This window comes from Spermophilus citellus (assembly GCF_964194105.1).
Source record: "Spermophilus citellus genome assembly, chromosome: 6".
In the NCBI taxonomy this organism is placed as follows: domain Eukaryota; kingdom Metazoa; phylum Chordata; class Mammalia; order Rodentia; family Sciuridae; genus Spermophilus; species Spermophilus citellus.
The window spans coordinates 96,957,447-96,984,212 of NC_138187.1; the positions used below are offsets into that span (position 1 = coordinate 96,957,447).

A 26,766-nucleotide genomic window follows, 5' to 3' on the forward strand; every position below is an offset into this window, starting at 1 on the left:
TACTGTTGCTAACTCTGTAATTTTCATCAAAGAATAATGCTTGCATAATCTTTAATCTGATTTAGAGATATATATAATAAAGATTACCAGTGTAATTCTTTAGATCTGCCTCTCTATCAGAGAGCAGTGTCCCATCAGACCCCAGCTTTATCTTCAAGATCTGCATATGTTGACTCTTTATTTCTTCCAATCTCCCATCACCCCTTGCCTGAACCTTCTAGTTTGGCCAAGCTGGTCAAGGTAGTTGAGGATGTGGTGAAAAAGGTACACTCATACATTGCTGGTGGGACTGCAAATTGGTGCAACCACTATGGAAAGCAGTATGGAGATTCCTCAGAAAATTGGGAATGAAACCACCATTTGACCCAGCTATTCCACTCCTTGGTTTATACCTAAAGGACTTAAAATTAGCATGCTATAGTAATGCAACCACATCAATGTTCATAGCAGCTCAATTCACAGTAGATAGATTATGGAACCAACCTAGGTGTCCCTCAATACATGAATGGGTAAAGAAAATGTAGTATATATATATTCAATGAAATATTAATCAGCTTTAAAGAAGAGCAAAATTGTGGCATTTGCCAGTAAATGGTTGGAGTTGGAGAATACCATGCTAAGCGAAATAAGCCAATCCCACAAAATCTAAGGCCACATGTGTTCCCTAATATGCAGATGCTAATTCACAATAAGGCAGCACTAGGCAAGAATAGTCATTAGCGTTACCTTACATTAGGTAGAGGGAAATAATGGGAGGGGAGGGGATAGGAAAGATAGTAAAATGAAACAGACATCATTATTACTGTATGTATATATGTGACTACATGACCAATATGATTCTGCAACATGTACACTCAGAAAAATAGGAAATTATATCCAATCTATATATATCAAAGTGCATAAATGCATTCTACGGTCATGTATAACTAATTAAAACAAATTAAAATTTTTTGAAAAAAAAGAAATTCATAAATTACCAACAGAATATCACTTTAATATTTAAAAAGTAAGGAGAAAAGAGCAAGCATAAGCATTTTCTAGTAACAGCTGGACTAGACAAGGGAAAGAGGTGAAGACAGGAAATGAAAAAGGGTGGGAGAAGGAGCAAGGGAGGCAGATCTAATTAAATTTTACCTAAATCTCTGCTAAAATGGGTCAAAGACAGCCATCAAAATTCTTAAACACTAGTAATCAGGAAATTACAGAATTTCCATCCTTAATCTGGCACTGCTGCATATGAAACATTCCCATAAAATGAGGGCAGGACAAATCTTAAGCTTATAGAATAGTTCTTCCTTCCATATCACATACTCCCTTCAACTCATTGATTGGTTTCTCTTCTTTTCCTTTCTTTGCTACCAGGGATGGAACCCAAGGGCACTTAACTACCAAGCTATATCCTCAGCCCTATTTTGTATTTTATTTAGAGACAAGGTCTCACTGAGTTACTTAGAACCTTGCCTTTGCCGAGCGGGCTTTGAACTCGGGATCCTCCTGCTTCTGCTTCCCAGCCTTTTTATAGACTTTATTTAGAGACAGGGTGTTGCTGAGTTGCTTAGGGCCTTGTTAAGTTGCTGAGGCTGGCTTTGAACTCAGGATCCTCCTGCCTTAGCCTCCTCCTGAGCCCCTGACATTATAGGCATGCCCCACCATGGCTCTGATAGTTGCTGTATTTTTTTATTATTTTTTTTTACTTGTAGGTGGACAAAATACCTTTATTTTATTTATTTATTTTATGTGATACTGAGAACTGAACCCAGGGCCTCGCACATGCTAGGCAAGTGCTCTACCTCTGAGCCACAATCCCAGCCCCCCTCATAGTTTTTAAAAGAAGGTTTTAGAAAATACTACCTTTGGACTCCAACTCCATTTTCTTCTTCTTTGCCCATATGTTATGGTAGTTTTCAGCCATCATTTCTGCCATAGCCTGAAATGAACCAAACATTCCTGAGCTAACTTATACTTTAGTGGGCAAAACATACAATGTTAGCTTTCCAATATGCAATATCAAAGCATGCCCTAAATGAATGAAAGAGTATTAATGCCAAAATACTTTAAAAAGATATTCAAAAACATTCTTGCATTTGAAATTGAAATTCCAGAGAATTCTAATGATTTGTGAAATTACATAGTATGTAAATAGCATAGGAGATCTGATAGGAAGCCACTGTTATGCATGATGTTAAACACATATTTATGATAATTCACTAATGATGTAACTGAAAGCTCAGTCTCTGTCCCCAATGCCAATCAATGCCAATTTCATAATGAGGACATGTTTTGAGAAAAAGGAAAAAGAAGGTTTATTGTTTTGCCACCAAAGGAGAAAGAAACACAGGGGACTCCTGTCCTAAAGGCTGTGACTCTATCAGGAGGGACTGGGGGTTTTAAAGAAACTCTTAAGGGTCACATTGCAGGTATGCCTTAGTAGGGGGCCCCAGGGCACCCTGATGGCATGTTAGGATTCACTTATTAATTTGGGAGATGTTCACTTCCCAGATCCTCAGCCATCATCTCTTTCCTGTAGTGGGCATGTTCAGGGGCAATTAACTAGGGGGAAGAAAACATAACACTGTCTCCCTAATCTGTTAAGGAGTGGGAGAGGGGAGAAGCCTTGGAGCAAGGAGGGCTATATTCAGAAGGTGAAGGGAACATTGTTAAAATGAAACTTCAATATAGCTGTAGACTTCCACAGAAAATATGCTTATTTACAAGTTCTTATTTTAATTTTCATAGCTATAAAAGATAACAAACCTTACTAAACACTGAATGGAAAGAAAATCAGATGAACAGAGATTTGATTTCAAGACCATTCTCTGTTCAAACTGTAAGAGACCTTGGATAAGCTACATTGTTCACTTTGTGGCCTTTTGGATTTTGATATAATTACCTCTAAGTTTCTTTTCACTTTTGATACTCAACTTATTACATAATTTTAATATATTCCTACAGTAGCAATAAAAAAGGGCAAACCAAACAATTTAACAGTATATAAATCTTACATTTAGATCGTATTTCTCTTGGAATAATTCTAACAATAGCCATATAATTACATCATAGAGACCATTTAACCTTCAGTTAAAATCAGCCATTTCAAAGTCAGATCCTTAGTGACAGAGGAGATATGACCATGGATAGAAAACAAAGTGCCACCAATTTCTCTGGACCCAAAAAAAACCTAAAAAAATATATATTCTTTACTGAATAATTAAAGGTGGCCTTTGAGCACAGGATTATTAATTATTCTCTTTACATATATACCTAGCTATATTAGGATTTTTAATGGATACTATCTTTAAGAAAAATATATTGTGAAAGGGATATCCCAGAAAAAGTTTTTCAGTAGTCCCCCTAATCCTGAGAATTCATTGCAAGACCCCCAGTGAATGCTGAAACGTCAGATTGTAAGAATCCTCTGTATACAATGCCCTGCAGTGTTGAGGTGCAGTAGCAGAGTTAACCTATCCTTCCATGTTTGATACTCTGATGCTTCCTTTGCATCACTACTGTTCCTTGAACACAGCAGTGCAAAACCAGACAGCTGATATGATAGCCAGCGACCATTAAGTGACTAAGGGTGGCTAGCGTATACAGTGTGGATTTGTTGGACAAAGGCAGGATTCACATCCTAAGTGATGTAGCAGAATGGCAAGAGATGCCATTACCCTACTCAGAATGGAATGAGATTTAAGACTTATGAATCTTTTGCTTCTGAAACTCCACATATTAGACCACAGTTCAGCGTGAGTAAGCAAAACCTTGGAAGGTAAAAACCACCCATCAGGGAGTCCGCTGCAGCATTTCCTAGAGCACTAAAAAAATTAGGGACATAATAGCTTTAAATTATATTGGCCCATTATATGGTCACCACATTCAAACAAGTCATGAAAGTCTTGTTAAAAATAAATTTTCAGACTATTTTAAACACTTAATACTTACATGCAGGTCTCTAGACAGTGTAACATTGCTCATGTCGATGGCTCGGGGGCTGTAACCATGGGCAGCATCTACAGAAACCTAGACCATTTATGTAAAAGAAAAAAATTGGCAAAGCCTCATTTAAAACCCTATGCAAAGAGTCTTGAATGATACTTTAAAATGTAAATCAAACATAATGTTTTCTCAGATGAAAATAGCAAATGTCCACACAAAATGATTTCACAAACATATTTAATGCACTGAATTATATTTGAGTGTCTGACGATTATTGATGATAGAATAATTCATCTTAATCTTATACCTTAGGGGCTGTCAATCCCCAAATTTAACAGAATAATAGGATTCCATTATTCTAATTCTCATTAGAATTCTATTACTCTAATTCAAATTAGAACTCTATTATTCTAATTCTACCGTTCTATTAAATTTGTACAATGAAGGAATGAATCCAAAATTCAGAAATGCTAACTTATGCAAAGAGTCACTCTATTCCTGGGCTTCTTACAAAATCCTATTTAGTTGTGATGAAATTTACTCTTCCTCACCCAAGCAATAATGAACCAAAGGGGTAAACAAATGTCCTTATGGGCCAAATGTTAAAATAAAATATAATTCAATTTTTAATTACAAAAGTATACCATATGGTATTCAGTGTCTTATGACAAATGCCCAAAACCATAAGACTTCCTTAATTTCTAAATTTTGGCTACTTAAAAGTGAAAACTGTCTCCTTGTCAGTTTTAAGAATGTTTCACCATCATCCTGTGCCCATGCTCCATTCCACCCAGTAGGTAGGAATGAACTCTCAGTGCCGCTTACAAATCTGGAATTCCATCTTGATGTATTCCATGGTTGTACACATTCTCTTATTAGAAATAGATAAACAAATAATACAGAAGTACACTGTAGCATAAATCCGTGCTTGTAAAATACAAATGAGGCTAACATATGCTATAATTAGCACTGGGATCATAAGTGATACTCAGTCTCCTAGTGACTTCTGACCAAACCCTGGCATCTGTGCCTTCGCCATGGCTCAGGAGTCTCACACAGGGAATGTGCCAACGACCATTAGACTATGATCCTGCCTGGTTTAGCGCAACCCAAGCAATCTGGGGTGCAATGTAAAATTATATTCCTGTACAAGCTCTGGTTTTATTTCAGAAGCTTATATGATTTTAAAGGAAATTGTATATTGTTATCATATGAAGCCTGAATTTTGAAGGTCATAAATCTGCTATCTACAGAATTCATGGGTTAGTCAGATAGTTATTTCTGCTCCATTCAGAAAAGGGAATCATAAAAATTATAAATTCCACTCCAAAAAGAACCCTCATGTCAGCAGTATTTCTAGTTACTCCTTATTGGTTCACATCCTTTTCAATGATGACTAGTTCAAGCTTCGGTAGTTATTAGTCTTCAAACCTTCGATTATGTTTTGGATATGAGTGTCCCCCCGAAGCTCCTGTGTTAATATAGATATATTCAGAGGTGAAATCGAAGCCAGACAGGCAGATAGGTAAGGGTCACATCCAGAGAATGAAAGAATTGAAATGTTAATTTCTTCAGAGTCTTTCCTTCACCCTTATCAAGTTAACCTGCCCCTGCTCCAACCTGTTGCTAAGGTAACCTGTGCCAAGAATTGCCCCTCCCTACAGGGAGTTGTTCATTATGCTTCTTCCTGCCCATATCACTCCAACTTGGCCCCTGCAGCCCATCTGCTTCTCACCTTTTGGCCATCCCACCTGAGCATCTCCTGGGCCTATTCCATACACAGGAAAGAGAAAAAGGAAAGAGAGCAGGAGAACAAAGGAAGCTTAGGACATGAAAAGGCAAAATACCCTCCTTCTTGGGGGTACCAGGATATCAGCTATGGCCCCCTTCTCCCTCCCAGGAGAAGACTATGTTACCCCTTTTAAAATAAACCCTACTTTATATTCTTGCCTCAGCATGCTTCTCTAATGTTACACTTCAGGAAGCAGGACTCATCTGGTATCTGGTGGTATCAAAATTACTGGATGGTGAGAGCTGTGACATAATCAGTTCATCCTAGTTTAAATGGACTGACTGGGTATAACTGTAGCAGGTTGGGTGTGGCTAGAAAAGGTAGGTTATGGGTGTAGGGGACCTGAAGGGTGCTTCTGCCCTGTGGTCTCTTCTCTCCTTTCTGGTGGCCGTGAATGAATGGAGCAGTGCTTCCACCAGGATGTTCAGCCTCACCTTGGGCCCAGAGCAAGGGACTTTTCACCCATGGACTAAGCTTCTGCAAACATGAGCCAAAATAAACCTTTTCTTCTAAGTTGCTCAGAATGGGTGTTTTGATTAGAGCAAGGCAAAGTTGCCTAACACTCCCCTCTTATTCTCATGACAGTTAACGGATAAAGATACCTCTTACTTTGACAAAAAGAGAAAAAGAAGATTAAATGGGCATTAATAGCCTAAAACTCATTGCCTTCCACTTAAAAAATTACCTGTTAGATTATCATTACCTCTAGCTTTCAGCCCTTGCCATTGCCCCCTCACATGGGAGCCTGTGACATGACAGCTTTCATATACTTTAGGTTATAAAATGACTTCCAATCTCACAGGTATAAATAATAGCAAATGGGTATTTTATACCTAGAAAGAATCAGTATCAGGCTCTTTATAAATTTTATTAATAGAGATATCAAGACATTTTGTTTTCAAAATCTTTGCACTATTTAATTTCCTCTTAGACCATGTTCCTTGTGTACCCTATATAACTGAAACACTCTTTTAGCTTTAGATTAAGTTCTTGAGGCCATTTTTAAGAATGAAAGCAAATATTTTTTTATTCAGGCACAGGGTTTTTTAAGTTTATTGTTACATGTTTCTTTATTTACATACGTAGAAATCAGAAGACTGTCCAGGTCCTATGTGATTTCCGGTGACCTGAAATAAGCACTTATCTTCAAATCAAGAGCGTCAACATTAATTCAAAATCAATTGGCAGTAATGAAAACAATGGCAACTTCTGAGAGAGTGAGGGATACTCATCCATGAGTTGGCAAAACTCAGATTATTCCACTGAACTGTCAGAACATCTTTGAAAAGTGATATTACTTTTTAATCACTTTAAAATCAGAAAAAGAACCTGAATAAATCATTTAAAGCACTATATATGACACCATATCATGTAAATAGTAAACAGTAGAATTAAGTTTAATTCTAAAGCACTTACAAAGTCCTTCCAATGGCCCCCAATGTCCTGCACCACCGGGCCCCTGAAACTCCTGCATGTGTCCACCTGCTAATCACTGGGCCCCAATCTCACTGGCTTCCTCATCTCCCTCCCACTTAGCACATGTACCCAGCTTGGGAGAATCTTCCTCCAAACCCCTCCAGAGACCTCTCTGGGGTCTTTATTCAATCATCTTCTTAAGGAGGTCAACCTTGAAAACTCTATGGAGTTTGCCCCAAACACCTTCCTACCTCATCCTTGGCACACCCAGCCTGCCCCCCAGAATGCATTTTCTTCTTTCCCTGCTCTGCATCATACTCTATAACATTGCTCATCTGCCATTAAAATGTAAGCTCCATGAAGCAAAGAATTTTGATGTCTTGTTTACTGATTTGAGAATCCTAGAATAATGCCTGAAAACTAACAGGTACTCAAAACTCTTCATTGGAGGAATGGGGGGATCACCCCTCCATGTTGGCCTCTGTTTTTGCTCTAGATGGGAAACACGTCCCTAAAATTTCACTCTCTTTTCACTCTTCATTTGTTTAAATAATTTTCATTTGCTTAAATAATTTCCATCCTACATACGTAATGCCAAAAAAAAAAAAAATACAAGGTAAGAAGTTGGAGTACATGGATAAATAAGCAATTTCTACGATGTGCCCAAGATGGCCAGAAGGTCCTTTTGAGCTGATTGCAGTACTGGCTCACAAGAAGGTGGACAAAAGCCAGTCCTGCAATCCCTCTCTGTAAACTTCTAATTCCGGTCAGCCTCCATAACCATTAAAGTAGGTTATCAAGTGTCTATGACATCATTCATGCCCTCAATATGCAAATTACAGAACCCTGATTAAGTTTCCCCTTGCAATGGTGAAGGGGGATAACAATGCTATTGATCTACATAACAATAGGCAGAGGGGTGGGAAGGGAGGGGAGGGGCAGGGGGTTAGCAGTGATGATGGAATGTGATGGACATCATTACCCAAAGTATGAAGACATGAATCAATGTGAATGTACTTTGTATACAACCAGAGATATGAAGAATTTGTGCTCTAATGTGTGTTATGAATTGTAATGCATTCCGTTGTCACACAGAAATTAAAAAATTAATAAAAAAAGTTGTGGCCAACCTGTACTGCTATGTGCCAGTCATTCTTACAACTGTCATCAGCATCACAACAGGGACCCCTCAAACATTCTCTGAAAGCAGATGCTCTTTTTATTTTCATTTTTTGGGGTAGGGGATGGGTACCAGGGATTGAGCTCTGGGGTCCTGTACCACTGAGCCACATCCCCAGCCCTATTTTATATTTTATTTAGAGACAGGGTCTCACTGAGTTGCTTAGCACCTTGCTTTTGCTCAGACTGGCTTTGAACTCACAATCTTCCTGAGGATTACAGGTATGTGCCACTGCACCAGCTCAGTTTCATTTTAAAGGTGAGAACACCAAAGCATAGAGAGGTTGAGCAGTTTGCCTGAGGTCACACAGCCAGCTACTCAGTGGTGAGAAGTGGGCCTGGCCAGGTCTGGCCAAGTTCATCACAGACTTCTTGTGCTTCCTAGAGCCCTGGTGGGTGAAGCAACCTGGGAATATCAGGCTCCAGAATCAATGGACACATGAAAAGTAGGTAAGATATGCTTTTATGGTCTTCACCCACACGGTATGAATCTAAAAGAATTTCAAGTAAAATATGCCCGAATCTGAATTTCATCTATTTAAAAGCGTTTTTCAAATATGCTTTTAGTAACCTCATTTTATTTATTCAAAAATGAAACAATTAGTAATATAAAGCAATATTTTGTGTAAAACAAGTTCATATCAGTCTGAGGAATCAGGAAAGGGACAATGACAGGTTTAGCTCCCCAAAAAAGCAAAGGGTCAGATGTGAAGGGTGCAGGGAGCCTTGTGACCATCTTAATGCCTAGTACCTGGTTCCCACTGCTTTTCCAGGGCTGGCTCTGCCTGCAGCATGACCCCAGGGCTGGAGTCCTGTGAGGCCAGTGAGTCCCAAAGCCAAGAGTCTGGCTCTGCCTATCAGCTCTGCCTGTCACACCTTCCCTTGCAGCAGGACAGTGCACCCTCTGGGGTCTGGAACTGGGTCTCCACTGTCCCCTAAGAACCAGCCCTCCGTTTTCTGGCTGGATAACAAAGCTCTATGCTTCCCACACCAGCCAGGAAATCATGGCTCCATGCAAAATTCCAGTACTCGACTCACGATCTGGCTCACTTCAAACAAAAAGGAAAGCAATATCTTTTCCTCTCTAATTTTGTTGGTCTTCAGAACATTCAAATTATTTATTTTAAAGACAATAATTAAATAAAAGATTAAAATTCCTATTGCTGTTATTATTTTGAGTCAGCGTCTTTCTCTGTTGCCCAGGCTGACCTTGAACTTCTGGGCCCCAGTGATCCTCCTGCTTTAGCTGATACCATAGGTGTGTCCCATGGCATAAAGCTTAAAATATTTTTTAAGTAACTTATTTTAAAATGCCTCATCACTGTGACTCTTACCTGGCTTGTCTGAGAAATGCGACGGGTCCGGTTGTAAAGGGCCATGCTGTCTCCCTCCCTGGTCCTTTCAATTCTCCAACCCCAAGCCAACATAGTCTTCAAAGATTCTTTGATTGGCCATCGATAAATTTCTTTTTCCTAGAGGAAAAAAAAAAAAGATATTATTATGAACTGAAATGGAAATGTAAAATATTTAGTATTTACTTCTGAAACAGACTACACCTTTTAAAAAAACTTGATTGGCGTAGTTTACTTAAAAATAAAATCAGAAAGTTAAAGTTCTACAGGGCGGAGCGTGAGCGAAATCTAATCGGACCCCTGTGGAAGAGGGGTCCTGGCTCCTGGTGCAGAATAGCAATCTGTCTTCTCAAGCCCCTGCTCCTGAGTCCTCAGAGACTAGAGAGGGGACACAGAAGACTAGAAGGGTGAAGAAGAGGCCAGTGTGAAGGCCTCCTGCTCTCTGAACAGAGGCGGGACCCCCTGCGTCATCTGCCAGGCCACAGAGTCCTCTGTGCTCCTTGTGGCAGAAACAGACTTGAGGACTCCCACCTAAGAAGCACATTAAGTACCACTTTATCACTGATCACCAAGAAAGGCTGAAGCACAGACTATTTAGTTCTACAGTTCTCAAAAATATGGGAGAGAGATAAAAAGCAGAAGAGAAATGAAAATTATTAAGAGACAAGATAATAAGCAATGAAATACTGACCCAAAATGAGACTGGAAAGCAAAAGATAAAATATAAGATAAAAAGTGGGACCTTTGAATAAAGGTAAAAGCTTAAGTGGAAAATAAAGAAGGTATCTCAATAGGAAAAAAAAATACAACAAAGACAAAAATTCCCACAAATTAAAACTTTATAAACTTAAAAACCTCACCTTTTCAGATAAGAGTTTATATGGCTTCATCAATGGCTGCACCTTAGAAGAATCCGAATATATTTCTCCATAAATCCATCCATTTGCCAACTATAAAAATACAAACACCAAAACCTGTTTTACGTGTATGATTTTAGACAATGCAGGTGTGCGTGTGTTTGAGAGTGTACTGGACCAAGTGTAAAATGAACCAAGATGAGAATTAAGGTTTAAATTGTATCTAGCATAAGTCCTATAAAGATTTCCAACTTAATGCTATTTTCAGTCATCATTTCAAACAAGTCTTCTTGTCAGAGATTGAAACATCTGTCTTCCTTAAAGAGATGCAGGTCTTTGATTGTACCAATAAACAGTACCCTAGGAGGCAGCTTCTGGGATGCATACTGTGACAGTGACAATATTTATTTTGACACATCTTGGAACCCCACCTGTGGCACGAGCTCATGAAATGCTCATTTTTTTAAATTTTTTTTTAGTTGTAATTTGAAACAATACCTTTATTTATTTTTATGTGGCGCTGAGGATCAAACCCAGCACCTCACATGTGCTAGGCAAGCGCTCTACCACTGAGCCACAACCCCAGCCCCAATGAAATGCTCATTTTAAATGGGAAAACTAGAGCATGCACCTCAGGAGGTTCACAGGACAGTATTGTCTGTTTTGCCCATTCCTATATTCCAAAGTCTTTCAATAGATCCATCCCACATTCTTCCGCCCATCTAGATACATCAGTACCTCCCTACATGAGCTGGAACTGGACTGCAAGGGACCGCATCCTGCATGTTCCTGGCCATCACTATTCCACCCACATGGTATTGACAAAGTCATTATGTAAAAATGGTCCTAACTGACTTACCTCATCAATCAGTGAACTGATGAGCAGTCACACATTTATCATACAAACCAACAAAAAAGTGCTTATTTGAGTGGGAAAAGGATTGGCTGGCCAGAGGGAAGCTTCACACTATTACCAGGTTACCCAGCATCCTGGGAACCCCCTGCTGCTTTTCATTCACCAAATCTGCATGTGGATTTTAGATTCTTGCACCTTCTGAATTCTCTGACAAGTCCGAGAGTCTTTTTCAAGTTTAAACTAAATCAATCCTCATGTATAGCCTTTCCTTTAGAACATCTCTTGATCAGTAGCAAAAATCTCACAGATTTCTACTGCTTTACTTTTCTCAATTGGGTTGTTTTCTTGAAAACACAAGTGTCATCTGGTCAGTTTAATCTACTTTTAGTGAACTACAGATCTATTTGATAATAGGAAACACAATGGTGGACTTGAAGGGATAAACTATTACTGAATCTTGATGAAGAATTTTCACGATTTTTGATCTAATATGAAACTACATATAAAACCAAGATGGATTTCGAACTTGGTGCCTCCAATTCTCCCTGAAGACCTTGGTGATTGTTACCTTTAACTTCCACAAAAAATAATATTCAGAATTATACTCATGATTTTATTAAGATCTTTTTGGAATATTAAACTTGTATTTTTTATGAACACAAATATTCTCTGTACATCATAACTGTGTTAATGTGGCAGAACTAGCTAAATATTATACTAGCTAATTGAAATTTGATGTACTTGCCTAAATTATTTTTGGGGGGTTTGCTACTGGGGATTCAACCCATGGACACTTTACCCCACCCTTTTTATTTTTTATTTTGAGACAGGGCCTCATTAAGTTGCTGATTCTGGCCTTGAACTTGTGATCCTCCCATCTCAGCCCCCAGAGTGCTGGGATTACAGGTGTGTGCCACTATGCCCGGCATTCTTACCTAATTTAGAAAAAGTTCTTCCTTTGAAAGAGAAAATGATCAGGCCAGATATGTCAGAGCATGACCATTATGAACACAGCAGCCTGGACCAGAAGGTAGTGTGTGGAGAACCATCTGTGGGCTGTGTGTGGACTCTGTTGCCAGTGCAGCCTAGTGAATAGGATAATCTGATGTCTGGGAACTTCTAGTGGACATTTAATCTGTTTGACTGCCCAGAGACATTGTGAATTCCTATTCTGCTCTGCTATGTCCCACACAGCATTGGAGATGAGGTGACCTGCTGTGTGTAGCTGCACAGCCCCTCTGAGATGGGTATGACCTGCCAAGATGCCAGTCAACCTGCTGACTGTAAGATATGATGAAATAAGACTCCACCCTTAAAACCTTACCCCTGCCTCTGATGTACCCCATTAAATAAACCATGAGAGCAATTGTTTGGCTCCAGCTTCTGTGTGGCTGGACCTATCAGGAACTCCCCTTTTGAAACTATTTTTTCGAGTCTTTTCTTTTTCACTAATTATTGTAGACTTTAATTTCTCATGTGGCTTACACCCTCTTTGGCAGGAAGAAGAACCCCCAAATGAGGCACTGGCCACCTCCCCATAGTAGTGCTCCAACTTTTACCTTGTCCATTGACCATTTGTCGTGGGAATGCTCTGCATATTTGTTAATGAAGTATTCCAACTTCTCAGGAATTGTAATACTATGAGAAAAATAAAGAAAAAAAGCTTGATTATCAAAGAATTTATAGGGAATCATATTCATAATTTATAATTTACAAATGCTTAGATCCTATTCAATGCATAAAGGTTAAAAACAGTTTTAACAAAGTTTCACATCTTTCAGAACAGTGAGAGAAAAGTCAAGCAGATGATGTTCCACCTGTTCATCTTAAGTTGATACAGCTTTTATTATGTTAATATAACAAATTAGGTATAATAAAATAGGCATGATATTAATTAACACATACTCAAAGATGAAGACAATAGATTATATGAAAAAGAAAACAAACCCTACGTCAAGATATGGCTAGACTCAACAAGCTTAAGACACACTTGTCTTCCATACTCTTTGAAGCCACTCTCTCTGACTCTCTCCTCTGCAACAATTGTAATTGGAGAAGACTGCTGAAATTGAACCTTTTAGAGTTTTAATTTAACCCAACAAGTGATGTGACAATACTTTTAAATATTAAGGGTCTACATAAAATATTATAGGTGTTACTGATATTGACCACAGGGAAAAGTAATTAACCAACTCCTGCTTTATGGTTTTGATAACACTCATTCCTGACTCCTTCCATGTTTAAATACACATATAATCCCTTATACAGATGTCAAGCACATCCAGTTGATGACCAAGTCCAACTTGGGAGTATCAAATACATCTATGAATGAAAAACTAAATATATGTATAATTCCATTCATTAAAGAATGCAACATATTAAAGCAATTAATTTTATTTTTTTTTCTTTTTTATTAGTTGTTCAAAACAAAGCAATTAATTTTAAGAATAGAGTTCTAAATAAAACCCTAGAATAATAAGACAATTTCCATTCTTTTCCAGAAAAGTAATCATTTAGTAGCTAACATACATGTACTTAAGAAGCAATGTATAAAACACAAGCAATTATCTCTATCATGATGTAGACCTGTATCTGTAAAGAAGTCCCAAAGGATCAAGACTAGTTAATTAATATACATGCCCAACACTTGTTAATTAATTGGATTTAATTAATCAACACTAAAACCATGACAATGTCCTAATGTTACTTTAAAATCCTGAATTATACAGTATGTTAACAAATCACAAACTTACCCAGGTAGAAATATGAACCTGTGATGTCTGATTACTTACTTTGGAAGAAATACAAAGGATCAATCATATAAGCCAAATACTGGGTAGACTCTTTCCCTACAGAACTGTCATCAAATACCAAATATGCAAATTAAAGCATTGACTAATGGCTTATCACTTGGGTTGAAATTTTGATTTCAAAATGAAGGCTGAACTACAGCCTAGGAGCTGCCTAGGAGCCTCAAAAGTTGAATTTCCAAGCAAATTCAGAAGCAGGGCACAGAACTACCAAATAACTGCCCTGCCAAACCGATCTTGCTGAGCCATGGTGGAATCAATAAGATCTTATAGCAGGAATAGGCAGCTGTCCTTGCAAACAGGGATCCAGGCTTCCACTTAGAGAAGGGGAAAGACAAAGTGCTGAGACTTGGGACACTTGAGGATCCAAGCATCCTATCCATAGAACAGTTCATGTAGTTAATCACACATAAGGAGTTTTGTCTTACTGATTGATGTTTTTGGTTAAGGTTGTCAAGCTGTATTCTAACTGCATGCTAAATCTTCCACTAAAAAAAAAATCTTATTTGATATTTCCTTCCATCTTATAATGTGTTTTATAATGCTAAACATTGGCCACTCATCCTGACCTTGGGTGATGGAGTGGGGGGTGGAGCAATTCCCTGACTCTCACAGAGACAGCTTTGCAACACTGCTGGGTTCACTGCAACTACAAGATGCCAGAGAGGGGTTTGACTATAGTTACTGATAAACATCTTGGGTCACTTTTCAACTAAAAATAGAGCTCATATACTTTCTTGACTCTCACCATCACAGATACTACCACCTGGTTATATTCATGGACTCCTCGTTTTGTTAAGAGTATCCTAGAAGGCACATCTTATGTATTTTTGATATTGGTATAATCACCATTATTACTCCTATCATTTGATAAATTAAAGGACTCCTATTAAAAGGATACCAATTCAAAGGGGGCATGTATTAAAGAAAGTTCACTTCAGTACCTTATTCAATTTCAGACTTCACACATCATTTACAATAAAAATCTGCTGCAATAGAAAGAGTCCATACTTGGAGGTATCAACAGGTTGTGGGTTAAAGTTCCCTTCAGAATCCATGGATGACTGTTTTTCCATCATACTGACATAGTTTGACTCCATGTAGTCTGGAGGTAAAGCTCCTGCGACTGCACTCAGGCAAGGCAGTGCCAGCTTGAAAAGTTCTTGCTCATATTTCTAGGAATAAAAGGAGGGCCAAAAATTTACCAAGTGACTTCATAGGAAAAGCCATCAGCATGATCATTGTGACAAAGATGACTCGGGAGAAGATCTGAACCGCCCTAGGCTAACTCCACTCCATGAGATTCTCTCTAGCAAATGGAACACAGCGTCATGAGAAGCTGCAGCCAAGTGTCCAGCCACCAGCTGAAGGAACACTGTCTCTGCTCCTTGAAAGTGCATTCTCCCAAGGTAAAATGACATAAACCTGACTATTCTAAATTTATCACCTCTTTCAACATGAATGTGTGATTTCAGTCCACAGAGACTGCATTCCTAACAGTTATGGATAACTGCTGCACTACTTTACAATGATCATATATGAAATCGTATAAAGGCCACCACTCCAGAGAGTGAAAAATTTACTGTTCCCTGTTGCATTTCAAAGGGATAAAAAATATAATCCAAACTGGGAAAATAGTTCTATAGGAAGTGTATGTAATAAAAATTTCTGGGAAGATGTATTTTTCTATTGGTTACAAAATTAGTTAAAATTTATAGTTGTGAATTTTTTTAAAAAAAATCAAAAATAATTAAAATATTTCACTTAGAATTTCCAATTTTAAATTGATGTTTTAAATGTTTCTAGAAATACTGAAACATTATTTTAGAAGGGCTCTCAGACTACCAATGGAAACTCACTGGAAAAAAGCATCACGAGTAGCCACCAAATGTAATCACAGATAAACTTTTCCCTACTATACAGCACATTTGCTGTTAAGCTGCTCTGTTCATTCATGGTACCAAGCAGAATTCAAGCAGATTTTGATTAAACATGAACCTACCAAATGTGGTGTTTTGATTGCCTTCAGTCATCTAAGCATACCTGAATGATATTCATTATAAACTCAGCATTACAAGGTAAATCCACACAGGCAAACAGCACCACAGAGGTACTTAAGCTTCCACAGAAGCAAGTAGAAGGTGTTGGTAGACCACTGGAATACTACAATTATTTATTTATATATATATATATATATATATATATATATATATATATGTATTTTTGTAAAGTTTTATGTTTTATAGTCTTATATTTGACACAATTTCTTGAGGTTTTATAAGCTTGAAAGATAACTAGGGAGAATTATAGTCCAAATTAAGTCCAATGCACTAGAAACTTAACTATGAACCCAAATTCCTGAAATGCTCAGCTATTTTAAATTCAGGAACAGTGTCATGATCACAAGCAACATGCCACCATAATGACTGTGAAGAATCAACAGAAACTGCACTCTCAATGCGTCATGAGTTTGAAAATGAGGGGAAAAAAATTTGTCTAAGTCCGATAGTATAGCCATTACTCCACTGGAAATACTATCTTCTCAGAAATCTACAGCATTTTACCGTTTTATCAATATAAATAAATCCACTAAACATTAAATTACCTTTTGAGACAGGGCATCAAAAATGCCCCAGAACAACTTCCTTGATAAGTGAAGCTCCTCTTCGGAGGCAGCACCAAAGCTGCCCCAGCCCCCAGGCAAGCAGTAGTACTTCCAGCATCTCTCGTAGTGATTAGTCAACAGCTGCAGGGAAGCCAGTCCAGAGGCAGTGAGCTGTTACCCTCTCTGTCCCCATTTCCCTTCTCGTGGCATTTTAAGGCCACACAACAAAGTCAATTGCTCAACCCCACAAGTCCCTTTGGAGAACACAATTGCTGCATCTCTTCAAACTCTAACACTGGTCACAATATGAGGACCAAACGTTCCATTTTACAGTTGACGGTATCTTCAACAGAATTTTTTATGAGGCAGTCTGAATACTAAGCAAGCTTCCAAATCTATTCTACTTGGATTATTTCTTTGGTTGTAGATGTGATTTATTACCTTTCTGATTTTTCACATATGTGAAAGACAAAAATAGACTTAAATTTGGTAGATTTTTGGAAGGATTTTTTCTTCATCTAAACTTGCCAATTTATAGAACAGCCTGTATGTATCAACTATAGCTATTTGGATTCTCTTTATCTAATTTTTTGTTTGTTTTGGAGTTTTGGGTATTTTTGTACCAGGGATTGAACCACATCTCCAGCCCTTTTTAATTTTTCTCTTTTTTTTTTTTTTTTTTTTTTTTTTGAGAAAGTGTCTTGCTATGTTGCTAAGGCTAGACTTGAAGTCATAATCTTTCTCTTTCAGCCTCCCAGTGGCTGAGATTATAGCCGTGTACCACCAATTCTGGCTAAGATTATTGTTGTTAAAGCCAATACATTCCTTAATATTAAAATATTTCTTCTCATTTTGTTACAGGGGTCAAAGGGTCCATCTAATGCCTGCTGCTTGACCAGTGGCAGCTGATTTCAAAATTGACATACTCTTCCCTTTCTTTTCTCCCTCTCCTACTCCTCCACCCTGCAAGAAAGAAGATTATCCTGATTCCATTTCTAGGCCAAACTATCTGTCCTTTGGACCACTGACCACAGGAAAAAAGAAATCCAGACTTTGGGACTGGCACCAGGGAATCTCTCTTTGGAGGCTACCACCTGGATGTGAATGACGACTCCTGTCACGCACACCTGGAATTCAACCATTGTGCCCTCTGTTGAAAAGCCTACCGCTCCACCTGGCAGTGAGAATCACAGCCTCTGGGACAGGAGCGTGTGTTCTCCTTTGCTAGAAAATCAGTAGATATCCTTCTCCTTTTCCCTCAAACCTCATCCTTGTTATTGGACTGGCTTTGGGGTTAAAGACAGAACTTTTAGTGTCAGTCTCCCTTTCCATCATATCTAATTTGTTTAGAAGGAAGTATCTACAACGTAAATTGTAGTACATGAATATAAGAAGTCACACTGTATATTTTATCTGCTATCTTTCAGCTTATTTGCAATAAGAATATTTTTCTTGACAAGGCCTACTCTACATGGCAGAAACTATAAAAATGAGATTTTGAGCAAGGATATAATCTACTTAATTAATTTACCTAGATTTATTATCCCAAATCAATTATCATAGATGAAATTGTTTCTGCTAAATAACCAGAGGTCCTTAGTATACCGGATTTAAAAAAAAAAAAAAAAGACTCATACATATCCCCAACCTCTCTACAGTGAGCTGTTACCCTCTCTGTCCCCATTTCCCTTCTCGTGGCATTTTAAGGCCACACAACAAAGTCAATCAGGGAAAGACAGATACCTACTAGCTGTTACTCAGAGTGGTCACCTGGAAAAGTACTGCTCTTTACCATACAATCTTGATACACAGAGACTCTCCTGAGTCTAGATTATTATATTAAAGGATAGGAAAATATTCAGAAAGTAGGTAGAACAGAATGGGACCTAATCATGTATTGTCAGTGACTTTTCTATACCGTGTAACAAACTAACTGTACACACACACACACACACACACACACACACACACACACACACAGAGGTTACCTTCCAACCCTGTAAAATGATATATGGAAACTGCTATGTAGTTACCAACTTAGAAAAGTTCTGCTAGTGATACTCTAGGCTAGGCCTCTGACCATGCCTTTCCACTTAAGAATATCTTGGCTTATCTTTTCCTTGTGTCCTTTTCCCCACTGCATTTCATGAAAATCAATGTTCAGAATCCTATGACCTTTATTGATTATTTCAGGCTGATGCGTACACTTTTATAACTTATGTAGCCGTTTCAACAATTGGGAGAAATTTCCCAGCATCAAAGCTCAAACAGGCTAACAGCAGGAAACAAAATCAGAGGCAAAAGCAATCAAATAACCACACACTCACCTTGAGAGGCATCTTTGCATGTTCATTTAATAAGGGGACATCAAATACCAATCTTCTCAGCAAGTGCTGCATCATAGAAGGCCTCAACTGGCTGTTGGAACAAAAAGAATTTTAATAATGGAGACAAATAAGTTTACACTCAGTAGCCAATTCTTTAGACCAAACCTTTTAACCAAGAACCTCCACTTTGTCTCCCTTCAGATGGCATCATTAGGTGCTGACCCTCATTCTAGCCAGAAGTGACTCTGAGACTGAGGGGGGCTGACAACCACTACTGCCTAGGGGCATCATAGCGGCACATCCTAGTAACACATGGCTCCATGTGCATTTGAACAAACCTATTGTGCTGCAGATGTGCAAAGCACAGCACACAAATCATGCCCCGCCCCGTGCATGACACAGATGATGATGACAAATGTTCTTCCACTGCTTTTGTAGGTACAACGCTTTCCCCTATTATCTTGGAGTGCACCTCCTCTACTTCATGTCAACAGCAGAAAGGTGATGGAACAGCACGGCATGTTGTGCTGGCAAGTGCCTGAGGGGACTGGGTCTCTTGACCGCATCAAGAGGCTGCACTGGGCGACAGGCCTACAATATTCTAGGTTAGCGCAAGTATGCTCTTCACAAGGCATGGAATCCCCAGCAAGGCACTGCTCAGAATGCATCCCAGTCGTTGTACAAGGCCTGACTGTAGTCCAGTCTAGGTAGGTTGCATTTCCAGCTCAGCTCCAGATCTGAAGACCACCCCCCGCTGCTACAGGAGATCACTCTTCCTTCCCTCCCTCCCCAGCCACACAACTGCAGCCTTCAGAAAGAGGGTGTTCAGGAACAAAAGTGAGGAAAAAAACACCGAGACAGCAACTCAACAGTGGCAGAGGGAGAAAGAACCAATGAGCAGTGAACAGCCCTGTCTTGGCCGACAGCAAGTGCCCCACTCTGCTTCCTGGTTAGAAAAATCCTGTGAGGAGTGGGAAATAGCTTTGCCAGCTACTCTTCTAACACAGGATTGATATCTAGAATATAAAAAGAACTCAAACAATACCAAAATATTAAAAACCCAATTGATAAATGGGCAAGTGAATTAAACACACACTTCTCAAAAGAAGAAATACAAAAGCCCAACAAATACATGAAAGATGTTCAATATCTTCAGCAATCAGGGCAATGCATATCAAAACTACACTGAGATTTCTTCTCACACCAGTTGTAATGGCAGTCATCAAAACTACAACAATAATAACTGCTGGAGAGGATATGGAGAAAAACACTTTTACACTTCGGGATTGTAAATTAGTATAACCACTATGGAAATAAGTTTGGAGACTTCTCAAAAGACTAGACATAGAACCACCACACGACCAGCAATACCACTCCTCAGTATTTACCCTGAAGAATTAAAGTCATCATAGCACAGTGATCCATGCATACCATGCATACCCAAGTTTATAGCAGCACAGTTCACAACAGCAAAACATGGAACCAGCCTAGGGGTCCATCAGTGGACAAATGGATAAAGAAAATATGGTATAAATACACAATGGAGTTTTGTTTAATCATAAAGAAAAGTGAAATTGTGTCATTTGCAGGAAGATGGATGAAACTAGGGACCATTATGTTAAGCAAACTAAATCAAAGCAAAAGGTTGAGGGTCATGTTTTCCCTCATACATGAAAGGTAACAAGGAAAAAGGAAAAGAAAGTGGGAGGGAGGCATCTCATGAAAATCAAAGGGAGATCAGTAGAGGAAAAAGACTAAGGCATGGGAGGTGAGGAAGGAGGAAGGAAGGGCTGGAGAATGATACTGGCCAAATTATATTGTTATATTGTGTATTGTGTGCACATATCAATATGTAACAACAAACACCATCAGTAAATACAACTATAATGCACTGATTTTTAAAAAAAGAAAAACCCTGTGTGGTTGGTATCTTGAGCTCATCCTACAGAATGAAGAAAGAAGGAAGTTAGTTGCCCACTTACCCACAGATGGAGAGCAAGCACACTTCTATGGAGTCCCGCTGAGCTTTGGTGAGCGAGCAGCCCTTAGAGAGCCTATACACGGTATGCAGCAATGAGTCGATGAGGGACGCATGGTGCTCTGTCCCAGCAAAGAGGGGAGCACACCTTGTCAGCAAAGGCAAGACAGCTGTGCAAAGGTATCGATTGAGGGCCAAGGCCATGTCTGTTGCACTCAGAGCAGCCTGAAAGGGAAGCAGAGAGCACACAGCCATTTGTGCTTTCTATTGGGAGAAAGTTATCAAAGAAATCCACAAATTGACCCTTCACTCTCTGGAAAATGGCTACATCATGAAAACAGAAATGCACTCAGGTGGATCTTTAAATGTGATTCACGTGATCTTTGTCACTAAAACCAATCAACTATCAATTGATAAGTAGATACAAATGAATGAAATGATATCCACCTTCTCCAAAACCCAGGAGGTCCATCCAGGTTCTATCACAGAACATCCCCATGGTCTTAGACATGAGCACTTTCCTGGGTTAGGGAGGAAGCTCATTCTCATTCAGTTCTTCTATTCAGAGTCTTTCTGAATTCTGTTTATTAATATTTTTTTGTATTCATGGACTGGGGATGTGGCTCAAGCGGTAATGCGCTCGCCTGGCATGCACGGGGCGATGGGTTAGATCCTCAGCACCACATAAAAATAAAGATGTTGTATAAACCGAAAACTAAAAAATAAATATTAAAAAATTCTCTCTCTTTCTCTCTCTCTAAAAACAATATTCATATTTCTGTGTCCATCAGCATCTATAACCAAACTTATCTACTGTTCAGGGCAGAATGTCATGTGAACACTCAAGAAAGACAAAAGAACTTTACTTTTCATTTTATGATTCCACAGGCATAATTTCATAGAAGGGCTATTGTCAACTTGAGGTTCAGCTTCCCCAAAAATCAAGATGACCCATTTAATTGATTAAATACATAAAATGTATACTAGGGTAACATTTGAAACTTCAGCTTATTCCACCATGTTTAGAGAGAGACGCGTTTACACTGGCAACAACAGGTCCTCCATGTGGGGTGCATATTCAGGACAGATTTTAGCCAAACTGCACCTCAGCAAATGAAAATATCAGGTTGCTGTTATAACTGATAAGACTCAACAATGCCCATTAAATCCTCTTAACACTTTGTTTCCATTGAGAAGTATAACTGGGCCAGTTTAGAGGTTAGCACTCAACAGAGGTCAATAGGAGCCACTGTGACCTTCCGCAAGTCGGGTTATGTGAACCTCTTAGAAGTCCCACAGCACTAATCAAAATTTCTATGACACTCTCGAGGCTATTCAGTGAATCCTTTGTAGACAGTCTATTTTGTTTTATTCACTTAATGCTTCCTAAAAATAAAACAGGCATGCAGCAAACTCTTTGCCAATGAGAGAGTGAGTGTATCTGTAAGGCAGCAGCTGCGCAGCCCAGAGGGAGCCAGCCAATGCTCCAGGACGTACCGTGTCTAGAGAAGCAGCAGCCCGGAGATCTGGCAGAAAGCCAACCTCGAGAAGGTGGAGGAGGAAATCTTGCACCTCAATCCCATAGACCCTGTCAAGGAACAAAACCATGGCTGCCTTGTGATCTGGGCAAAACCCCGCAGACATGTCAGGTTCCACCACATTCCCATCTAAAAGAGAGAAGGCGACACGCGGGTGTCAATGGCTGGGAGGCTCATGTTTTAAGTAAAGTTAGCAATGAAACAGTTCCCTGATCTACTGCCCTCAAGTAGGCATGCAGCGACCCAGGGACAAGCAGTACAATCAAAGCCTGGAGTCAGGGAAACGTCACTTGGGTTCCTGTTTGCTAAGTGTATACTCAATAAAGATGGCCCTACACTAGAGATGAGGAGGGAATGGAAGGCATCTGTGAGCCCCTTGGAAAACTCAGAAAAGCTGAACTATAAAGCAGGCTTTCCACTCTTGCCAAGGACAGACTTTAAAACATCAATAAAGCTTAGAGATCCCTGTGTGATCTTTTTGGCACACCTATGTTGCTGTGGCTTAGAATAATCACCAAAGGATAAATCAACACCATGAAACCAGCATGACTACCACGAGGTGTGTGCCATTAGTCCCAGAAGCAGCAACCTCATTTAGAACCCTGAGCCGCATGGCTCCTGCTGACCAGGGTCACTAGTGATGCCCACCCATAGGAGCAAGTCCTGTAGGTGCACAGGTTGGGGACCACTCCTATGCGCAATTATGAGACTGTGTGCCAATTAAAATACTGGAGAGCTAATCTGCTTCCTGTATGACCCTATGGTAATTATGCCACCCTGGTGCACTGTAAGATTCTGGAAATAATATCACAGGGTTTGGAACAGGGAAGCAAGGTTAAAGGAAGAAGAGCTCAGGGGAAGACCACGCAAGACCAGAACCATTCTGAAAGGATAAAATGAAACTTTTTTCCTGTTTTCACTTGTGATTGATGAATGAATTTTACATTTGGATCAGAAAAATGAACAAATAATGTCTTAAAGGAAATTAAAGAACAATACTGAATAGCTTCTACTCCTTATAATGGTACTAATCCCTAATACAACTACTACTTTCCTTGCCTTGGAAGCACGATAGCTCTTACTGGTGCAGTTTCAGGTATGAAGGTAGCAATGCCACCAGCATGATCACACACCACTTCCAGTCCTACCACCAGGCTGGAATGCAGTCCTATAACAGGAGATGAAAGCTGACTTTCAGAGAAGGAAAGCACTTGTCCAATGTTGTACTCTTAGTAATTAGCAGAGTTACAACCAAAGCCCATTTAACCTTCAGTTTACATCTGTATACTCTCACTTTCAAATAAAAATCTATATAAAATTCTGGTTCAATTTGCCTAAAACTCACATTATGAGTAATTTAAATTTAAATAGGATGCTACTGTTTACAGAGAGTTGTGCCTAAAGGAGAAAAGGAGCCACTCAGTGATCTTAATGAAAGTCTTGCCTTCCAGACTCTTCTTCAAGTATACATTCAGCTCAATGAACCCCAAAGCTACACCACCTGGGGCTCCAAGTGCATCGATTTGTGTCTCCTGCTGTTTTGTTTTCACCATTTCCCCAAACATACTGCGACAATAGTGTGATTCTCACACTTGGGGAGCATCTGATCTGGAAGGAGGTGGGCCTGTGCATTGGCTTCCCTGGGGCACCTGCTACACCTGAGCTCTTCATCCACCTGAAATTATGGCCTCGGAGAGGCTGCCCAGACCTGCTGGGCCAAGAGCTGCGCGGGTTTGTCCATCAAGTCTTCTAGACTCCCCTTTTTTTCATGATTATTCTGGGGCACACTCTGTTTCTAGAATGAATGGGATAGAAATGTTTGAGGAATGCCTTAGCTAATACTAAGAGGTGAAGAAGTCCTTAGAGGTAAACCTCACATGCTAAGTACAGAATATAGAAGAACCTAAATTACTAATGCTTGGAGATGTATCAGAGCCCACTGACTTGTCACTGAAACAGATGAGGGGACACTGATGGCTTAAGGTTTTCAGGGGAATTCGTGAGCACTGTGGCTTACAACTGTACAGGTCTTCAAAGAAGGTGAGAAAAGGAAAATGATCAGTGACCAATGGACTGCAGCTGTAAAATCAACTTCCACTGTGACTGTGAGAGTTTTTTTATATACAAACCTCACTGTACAACCATGAAGACAAACATGACTAATCAGTAAGATTAGAGTGGGGAGAACAGCGACCCCAAACCCGTCAGGGGTGGTGAAGGCAGGTGCCTGGAGGACACAGGAGGGAGGAGACTGCAAGCCATGTAAAGGGCCCCTGTGCATACTCACAGCCCACCACAGTGACACCTGGTTCCTACCAACGCTATCATAGGGTTCAGCCCTCCCCATCTCCTAACCTGTGGCCACTGACTGTTCTTTGTCCTGTTGGTATCAGATCTGACGCTTGCAATGTAGGGGAGGAAAAGATCTCTTATGAAAGCAAATGAACACAATTTAGAATTGCCAGGAAGGCAGGTGGGGACCATCTAGAGATGCAGGGAAGACACTGTCCCCCAGGTGGGAGCAGGTAAAGTAAGGGGACAATTTCAAGTCCCAGATTTCCCTACAGTTATAATGTATACAGATTCACAGTGGCAGTTTGTGATTCCTGTAGGTGTGCAAGGTGAGCATGCAGGAAGCTTCCCCATCTTGCAACCTCGTGGCTGACAAGCAGGGCGAACTCCCTCTGGCTGTATAGTAATTTCCTCCCTCTGGTGTTGGGGCACCAACAGCCTGCCTTCTTTAGGGTATAATCAATGAAAGGCAGATTATAGCTTGTGCTTCCTACATAATTACATTTTTGTTCTAAAACTAAAACTTTTACCTAAAAGTTTGGATAAAAAGTTATTTATGTGTAAATATTCCATGATATACTATTATGTGCAAATTATATATACCATGGTCTAAGCCAACGTTAGACCACACTAGAACTAGCTTTTATCCTCCTTGGGTGTTGAAACATACTGAAAATCTAAGAGGCCTAGGCCTACCCACTACACATGAATACCTACCCACTGAAAACTGAGCAATAGTGGAGTTTCAGAAAAGTGAAAAAAAGCACAAATGGAGATCTAACCTATCTTTCAGATGTCTCAAATAATACCTGCAATCTTTCTAAAGTTTTTCTCCTTCATCTTGAAAAGAACTAATTTCACAACACACAGGGAGTTTTTAAATCTCAAAGTCAAAAGCTATGATCAGTGCTTTGAAAAGAGTAGCACTACAAGAAAGTGATCCTGAGAACTATGAGGAAACATGAAGAAAGGCACTGAGGTCTGGAAGACAGAATGAGAACCAAGCAGGACGGGACACAGGAATGGGAGGGGTGCCTGTGTCCTCTTTTCTGGAAAGTACCTGAGATATCAGGTAAGAGAATGAGGATACCATTGGCAAAACAGTTGCTTAAAAACAATGAGAATGGAAAACATTTCATTAGAAAATATATGAGGGCTGGGGATGTGGCTCAAGCGGTAGCGCGCTCGCCTGGCATGCGTGCGGCCCGGATTCGATCCTCAGCACCACATACCAACAAAGATGTTGTGTCCGCCGAGAACTAAAAAATAAATATTAAAAATTCTCTCTCTCTCTCTCCTCTCTCTCTTTCTCTCTCTCTCTCTCTCTCCTCTCACTCTCTCTTTAAAAAAAAAAAAAAGAAAGAAAATACATGATACAGTTCTTTCTTTCTAAAGGAATCTCCAGCAAGGCAGCCAGGCTGTGACAACAGGGAAGGGATGCTGACACTGTCTTGCCAGGTCCTCCTGAGTCTCACAGAAGGGAAGGTGGCCTTACCTTTGGCGATTGTCGGCATCTGGAAAGCGATGCTAATGACTCCCACCAAGTCTCCCAGGGGAATCAGGGATCTCAGAATAGACCTGATTCTGATGGCTTCTCCCTTACCAGCATGAATCAACTGAGCAGGAAGAAAGACAAAGGGACGTTAGAGTGAGTTTGTGAAGTCAACACTATAGTTTTGTTTAAGAAACTTCTAAGTATGGGCATTGGGACAAAAGGTAATTTTCTATCAGGTATACGTGTAAAATTAGGCCTTTCTCAGAAACTATTTCAGGTTTACAGAAAGGTATCTCCTTGCTCCCAATTTTCACTTACTTCAGCATATACCAAATT

The 26,766-nt window shown here is 39.6% G+C and overlaps 1 protein-coding gene across 1 annotated transcript in view; it reads right to left on the reverse strand.

The window, feature by feature from the left end:
- RYR2 (ryanodine receptor 2) overlaps window positions 1–26,766 on the reverse strand; it is a 610,498-nt gene that overhangs the window by 133,868 nt on the left and 449,864 nt on the right. Inside the window, exons 48-58 of the mRNA XM_081299889.1 lie at window positions 26,431–26,551; window positions 22,603–22,772; window positions 21,110–21,330; window positions 19,128–19,218; window positions 16,801–16,941; window positions 15,207–15,370; window positions 12,945–13,023; window positions 10,533–10,622; window positions 9,655–9,792; window positions 3,940–4,017; window positions 1,852–1,927 (exon numbers count right to left, since the gene is read on the reverse strand). Coding sequence (XP_081156015.1) covers window positions 1,852–1,927; window positions 3,940–4,017; window positions 9,655–9,792; window positions 10,533–10,622; window positions 12,945–13,023; window positions 15,207–15,370; window positions 16,801–16,941; window positions 19,128–19,218; window positions 21,110–21,330; window positions 22,603–22,772; window positions 26,431–26,551 — 1,369 coding nt within the window. The remainder of the gene's footprint in view (window positions 1–1,851; window positions 1,928–3,939; window positions 4,018–9,654; window positions 9,793–10,532; window positions 10,623–12,944; window positions 13,024–15,206; window positions 15,371–16,800; window positions 16,942–19,127; window positions 19,219–21,109; window positions 21,331–22,602; window positions 22,773–26,430; window positions 26,552–26,766) is intronic.